At 43.1% G+C, this 6,961-nt stretch overlaps 1 protein-coding gene across 2 annotated transcripts in view; it reads right to left on the bottom strand.

The window, feature by feature from the left end:
* Window positions 1–828: 828 nt before the first annotated feature.
* slc22a17 (solute carrier family 22 member 17) overlaps window positions 829–6,961 on the bottom strand; it is an 18,921-nt gene continuing 12,788 nt past the window's right edge. For both annotated transcript variants that reach the window (XM_005744857.2, XM_013913784.1), the window contains exons 7-10: window positions 5,761–5,866; window positions 5,315–5,538; window positions 4,535–4,646; window positions 829–3,025 (exon numbers count right to left, since the gene is read on the bottom strand). In XM_005744857.2, coding sequence (XP_005744914.1) covers window positions 2,749–3,025; window positions 4,535–4,646; window positions 5,315–5,538; window positions 5,761–5,866 — 719 coding nt within the window. In that variant the 3' untranslated portion in view covers window positions 829–2,748. The remainder of the gene's footprint in view (window positions 3,026–4,534; window positions 4,647–5,314; window positions 5,539–5,760; window positions 5,867–6,961) is intronic.

Raw genomic sequence — 6,961 nt, 5'->3', positions numbered from 1 at the left:
TTAAACAGCAATTCACACTGAGATATGATCAGACCACCGCTTTATGTGCCGTCACCCTTCGCAAAATATAGACCCAGCAGAAATAGTCATGTAGACTGTAGAATGTAAGCTCATTTACATTAATGGAAAAATGTTTTATACCTATAATCACATCATTCAGTTAAACATCAAATTTAAGACTGTGTGTGTATTTCATTGTTTTTCTATGTACCGAGAATGAAAAACGCACCAAATGTCAGAGCAGTAAGGCTGAAATAATCACTCAGTTTTCACTAAAGACCATCGCTTTATTTTCACGACTTGATTACTCAGCCACTTATTTAATTTGCTTAGTCAAGCAGCACAAAGAGACAACATCTGTTATACAACCCTGCGCATAATGGGGATTACAACGATTCATTCATATTTTAATCAAACTTTGTTTGCTTAGGTTAGCTGATAATCCTTTCTATCCGCATTTCAAGAAAATCAGTTTTCCACACATCCATTTTACAAATATGCCTCCAAAATGTGTACAGAATAGGAAACGTGGATCATTGGGGTATTGATTTGGATATAGATAAACCCAAAAAGCCTTGTTAGCAACTGTGACGGGGAATATGTGAATAATATGACTTTAAAATCACCAAGAAACCTCTAGGCCAACTAAACCCAGAGTTACATGACCTCTAAAACATCATGGAGCACAGGACGAGGACAACATGCATGAAAAAGCAGATGCTGAAATTCCTGCAGAACAAAGAAGAACGGACAGGAAGAAACTTCCAAAGTGATTCTTCAAATGAAGTGTATACATCAAGGTTGCCCGAGTCAAAACTGCTCACATCATACGCTTTTTAATCAGTTTTATTTGACATGAAATCAGGCTATAGTTAATTGCATCACACTCATCATTGAACACATCATCAATGTTGTCAGACATAACATTATTCGAGCCAAGTTAATCATAGTGATAATAATTATCAGTGTATAAGTGTTAGGATTTGAGTGCAACGTACACAGGAAAAGAAAAAAGATGTACCAAAGGCTGACGGGGAAAGAGACCATCAGCTGAGGTGTGCGTCCTTCATAATTAGTGCTCAGTGCTCAGAGTCCAAATTAACCAAAACCTCCGTCCTGTTTAAAATCACACACACACACACACACAGGTGTGAACTTGAGGGGGGAAAATACACTCATACACACACGGTTGAATTTGTGCCATACGTGATACGGCTTCAGCCAGCATACTAGAGACTGAAAACCTCGCAGGAGCGTGCTTGAGGAGGAGGAGTCAGGGGTTAATTTGGAGCTCCGGAGCCCTCTGCAACTCCCATTCAAATCCAATGGAGTGTAATCATCAGGTCCTTTCTCCAGCATGAATAAACATTCATTTAAAAATAACAGACGACCTCCATCATAACTCCACGTTCAGCTTCAGAAAAAATAAAGTAAGTGTGCCGTTTAAAGCACGTTTAAAAACTTCTACTAGAGTTTGTGGTACCCGTCTGTTCTCTTACAGCTGAGACTGGTCATCTAGAGACGTATTGACTATTAGCTTCTGAGGACATACGTAAAAAAAGCCCTTCAGTGATTTCAGACATGCAGATAGGAATGTTGTGACGGTCAACAGCTTGACTGTTATTGAATAATGACACCAGAGAATGGAAGGTTCATTCCATGTCAACCCAGTTTAGCTTAATGCTTCTGGATAATTTACTAATTAAGCTTAAGAACAACATAAATATAAACAGACATATAAATACCGCTGGCTCCAGGCCAGAGTCAGTGAGTGGATTTCCACCATTTGTTCTCTGCTCAGAGAAGTTTTAGCCTTTGTTCCAAATATTTATAATAGCTGACTTGTTATTCCCTTGATTTTGAAGACTTCAATCAAATGATTCAACATTATTTAAAAAAAAAAAAAAGGAAGAGAGAAAAAAGATTCAAAGTGCTTTTCCTCACTGCATAGCATACTGTACTGTAAGGATCCAGCCACAGGGTCTGCTTTAACACAACTCAGATGCCCCAGGAAGTTAAAGAAACTAACTCTAGAGTATTTACAAGGCGTTTAACCCCAACAATCCTGTCAAGTGTTACATCACACGTCTGAGAACTGTGGTTCCTCCTCCGCTCGGAGAGCTAGATGGTTTTACGACAAAGGTCACAGAAAATGGTACAAAACTGACTTTTGTACAGCTCTGAGGACATGTTGTGTCGTCATACGCAGCAAACACACGCAAAAAAAAGAAAACAAACACATGATTCTAGGTTAAAACAAATGCTAGGAATAACCGACGACTACTCTTCAAGTCAAATATGCTAAGCAGCTAGCATCTCTGTGATGGACACACTCAGGATGGAGGATGGCGTGCAGCAGTGGGTGCTGGTGTGTTTCACGCGGCGGGGGCGGGAGCCGCCGTCCGGCCAGAAAGAGATGGAGATGCGTGTGAAGATTGTGTGTCTTCACAAGGACATTAACACACATCTGAACGGCGGGAAAAAGAGAAACACGAAGATGACGGCAGCTCCACCCAATCGCTAACGTCTGTAGCGATGATATGTTAAAAGCTGAAAGTCTGATCGCTGTCATCAGTGTCGTGGATGCTGATCGGTGATGATCTGTTACAGCCCTTTTCTCTCCGTCGCTCTGGGTTACCTATTAGGTTTTTATATTGCTTTGTCTGTCCTCTACATGAACATGATTGATGAAAAATGTCCTGGCTGTAAAAGTGAGTGGTGTTAACAGAGTCCGTCCCTTTGTGTATTTTAGGTCTCTGGGTTGGGGGTCGCCAGCAGCGGCACATTGTCCCGTCTCCTCCTGCCCAGCGGGGGGCGTCTGTACTGCTCACCGTCGGCCAGCGTCTGGGGCAGCGGCTTCCTCTTGCTCTCGGGCAGCAGCAGGATGGACAGCACGGCCAGCAGAGCCAGAGAGGAGTAGACGACGTGGTGCAGGAAGTAGCCGTAGTGGTTTCGCAGGTCCATGAGAGGGGAGCTGAGACGGCCCACGCAGCCCAGAGCGAGCACGGCTCCTACACCGCTCCCTCTGCACACACACACACACACACAGTTAACTGACAAGATTTACTTAGACTTAATTCTATTCCTGCTTATCTTTTCATCAATTATCATTTTTAATAATAATAATAATAATAATAATAATAATAATAATGGATTGCATTTATATAGCGCTTTTCTAGGCACCCAAAGCGCTTTACAATTCCACTATTCATTCACACACTGGTGCAGGCAAACCACAGTTGTAGCCACAGCTGCCCTGGGGCAGACTGACAGAAGCGAGGCTGCCATATCGCGCCATCGGCCCCTCTGAGGAACACCAGTAGGCGGTAGGTGAAGTGTCTTGCCCAAGGACACAACGACCAGGACAGAGAGAGCTGGGGGATCAAACCGGCAACCTTCCGGTTACAGATGAGCTTCCCAAAACCCCCTGAACCACAGTCGTCCCATTTTTCCAGTTTTCTTTAATGGTAAACATGGTCACTCAGTTAAGCCTTTTGTTGATGACTCTATAACTAGGTTCAGCTGTTGTGTTAGCCCAAGCTTATTGTAGTTAATTACAACTAAACTAAATGTGAAAAAAACATTTTAAGTCAAAAATAAAATAAAAAAATTTGAAAAAGAATCTAAAATTAAAATTTTGTGAACTTAAAAACTTCTTAGTTTTAGTATCTGTTAGTTTGGCCAAATTTATTATCCCACCTTGCCTCATGAGGCTGCCACGCTCGCGATTATTGAGATTTTCAAACAGTGTGTTTTTTGTTATGCCTGTACTGATGTTCCTACATCTTGCCTCTGGTATGACACATTAATACTTGATAAATAAATAAACAAATAAATAAGCAAAAAATAAATAAAACTAAAGGCTAAACTGAAATGACTAAAGCTGCTCTGGAAACCAATTAAATTTAAGTGAATTAAAACAAAAAGTCAAAAACGAAAGAAAAAATATTTGCAAAATGCAAAATGCACAGCTATAATAACTATAAAGATTTGATGAACCCAAACTCATTAAAAGTCTCAGCTTATTACATCTGTTACAAATAATGATTTTTTTAAGGGGGGACCGATGCGTCCTTTTCAGGCCTCGGGGAGGTTTTCGGAGCAGGTCGTCCTTCCCGTCGTCTGTTGGGCGCTGATTGTTTTGCCCTCACACAGAGTTAGAAACGATGCTTGTTTGTAGATCTCACTGTACTTCAAAGTATTCTCATCTCTCTTCTCCACAAAGTCAATTATTTTCTTAGATAACATCGATTTTTTTTTTTATACTAAATCTGGAAAAATACTTCCATTGTTTTTGAAACTCCTCCTACTTAGAAAGACAGCTGTTGTTGTGGTAATAAATTGTTTAATTTCCTCTCTTTAACATTTGCTGCATTTCACATGTTGTGATTCATTCTGGCAGCCCGCACACGCTCTTACTGACAGAAAAACATCAACGCCTTCTACGCTGGCATTTCTTTTTCACCTACACTACAAGAAGGACAACATCGTAGTAAAAGAGCTGCAGAGTGACTGTAGAGTGTTGCTGTGTTACCTGATGATGGTAGGCATGACCTCTGCAGTGAAGAGGATGCAGAGGGAGGCGGTGGCTTGGGAAGAGAAGAGACCCAGCACTGAGAAAATCGTGATGGCCGTCTCACTGAGATCTAACAGGGAGGAGGAGAGCAGGGATAACCTTTGAGGTGTAGCATTTCTATCATGCATCTATCATGACATTAGTTTTTCTAATTTATGAATCAAACTGCAACATCTTGCTTCCATGAGCCTTTGCAGATCATAGGGACCAGTAAACATCCACTGAGAGGATCCACAACACTCACCACTGTCCTCTCAGGCTTTGATGCATGATTAAAGCTCAGGGCCGGACACAGCTTTGACTTTGCTGTCACTGCAGTGTCCTACATAAACTGAAAGCCATACTCGGTTTCAGCCACAAGGGGGAGACCAAGATTTGGGCAACAGCAGAGTTTCCATAGACAATGTTGTCGAGGGGGAGCAAAAATTAAAAAACACAGGTCGGGTTTTTCCATTAACAGGGCTGAGTGGTTTGCTCCTAATACACTTCATAATGCCTGAAGTGAGAGCAGTAGGATGTGTGAGAGGGATGGATCCAACATGGCCCCAGAATCAGCATCAACTTAAATTCCAGTCAGGATTTAAACAAACAAAGATTTTAATCCGAACATAATGGCTCTCTAACAGCAGGGTACTGAAGTGAAACTGTGCCCACCTTGACTTTTATTAATAGCCTTCCTTACTTGACTCTAGATTTACTTGGAGAAAACTATTCTGCTACCAACTAAAGCCGGCTTACACTCCATGAGTCCCAGGAGGATCAAAGAGGCCAGCCCCGTCATCGTCATGGAGAGAAGCAGGATGCCGCGGCGACCGCACCTGTCTACGGTCATCCAAAGCAACAGCCAGGCCCCACCGCCTGCACACACAGAGAGCAGGTACGTCCAATAGAAGCTGGGGGCGGTGCCCCTGACGTCACCTCGGAAAGAGCTGTAACAGTGACTAATGCCGTGAGAGATGAATCTGAGGGAGGAAGGGCAGAGAAACAAAAGAGTAAGCACTCGTGTTTCCAAACAGGTTTTAAATAGAAAAGATGAGCGAGCAAAGGTGAGTCTCGCAGCACTTTAAGCATGAAATATGAGGCAGCGGCAGCCAGAGCTGTAAATGAGACACTGCGCAAACACAAAGGAGTGACTCCAAACTGCTGCGTTGCTGAAATAATGTCAGGAGTGTGAGATGACTTACGAGGTGAAGCCGAGCACGCACATGTTCTTCCAGATGTTCCTGCTGTGGAAGAGCTCAGGGAAGGACAGGTGGGGCTTTGAGGAGGGGGCTGGCTCTGAATCCAGCTCTGCAGAGGAGAAAAGAAAAATGACAGTCGGGTAACACAGACGAGGACGGCCTGACCTGGTTCCTCGCTGATCAATCGCTCGCTGTCAGCTTATTACTAGGGGGAAAAGAGACGTGCAGGAGGACACGCGTGGAGTCTCAATCTGGCCATAAGGAGGCCATTTAATAAACCGTACAATTACAGTAGGAACCACAGTGATGTGTTCATTACATTAGCATTTGTAAGCTGTGCAGAAATGTGTAATAAAGGATCCAGAACATGAGACAATTTAACTGTAAGTCAACAGCCAGCTGTGAGGTTTAAGAGTAAAGTCTAAGAGAAAATGTCTCGTTGATGTCAGAGATCAGAGGAGTTCAGCCAGACTGCTCTGAGTTGATATGAAGGAAACTGAAGCTCAAATAACCGCTCATTACCACCAAGGTACGCAGAAGAGCATCTGAATACAGCTAAGAGCAGCAAACTGAGATTACGATTGACAAAGCTCAGCAAAACTGCCTGCTCTCATGGGACGGGATTTCTGCCGTCACAAACAGAGGGACGTGTCCGAATTTGATGTAAACATATACACATCAATCCGTCCTGCCTTGTGGTGATGATGTAATGGTGTAAAGGATATTTTCTTGGCACACTTTGGACCCCTTAGTAGCAAGTGAGCATGCCTGAGTATTGCTGCTGACCCCGTCTATTCCAGAGTGTCTGACGGCTACTGATGGCTGCTTATCGCAGGACCACGTCACAAAGCTGAGAACATCTGAGAACGTCTCAGACTGGCTTCCTGAACATGAAACATGAGTTCACTGTCGTTAAATGGCCTGCACAGTCACTGCAGTCTAACAGACAAACATGCACGTTTGGCTTGTGGTAGAACTGGAAATTCGCATCATGGTTGTGCAGCCGACAAATATGCAGTTATCAGCCAATCAGAAACACTGAGTGTGTAAAAGCATAGGACTAAGTGGAGAGAGAAATTCAAGGCCTTTAATGGATCATATGAAACAAATGAAACATGATGTTCTTCATCACCTCATACTGCTACACTTTTTCCGACTGCAGCGAGACCTCACTACAGAACTGTGTCCTTGATCTGTGTCTGCC

Source organism: Pundamilia nyererei, unplaced genomic scaffold (genome assembly GCF_000239375.1).
Source record: "Pundamilia nyererei isolate P.nyererei 1_Seehausen unplaced genomic scaffold, PunNye1.0 scaffold00150, whole genome shotgun sequence".
NCBI lineage: Eukaryota > Metazoa > Chordata > Actinopteri > Cichliformes > Cichlidae > Pundamilia > Pundamilia nyererei.
The sequence above is the reverse complement of the archived record's forward strand: the minus strand, read 5'-3'. Positions and strand labels throughout refer to the sequence as shown.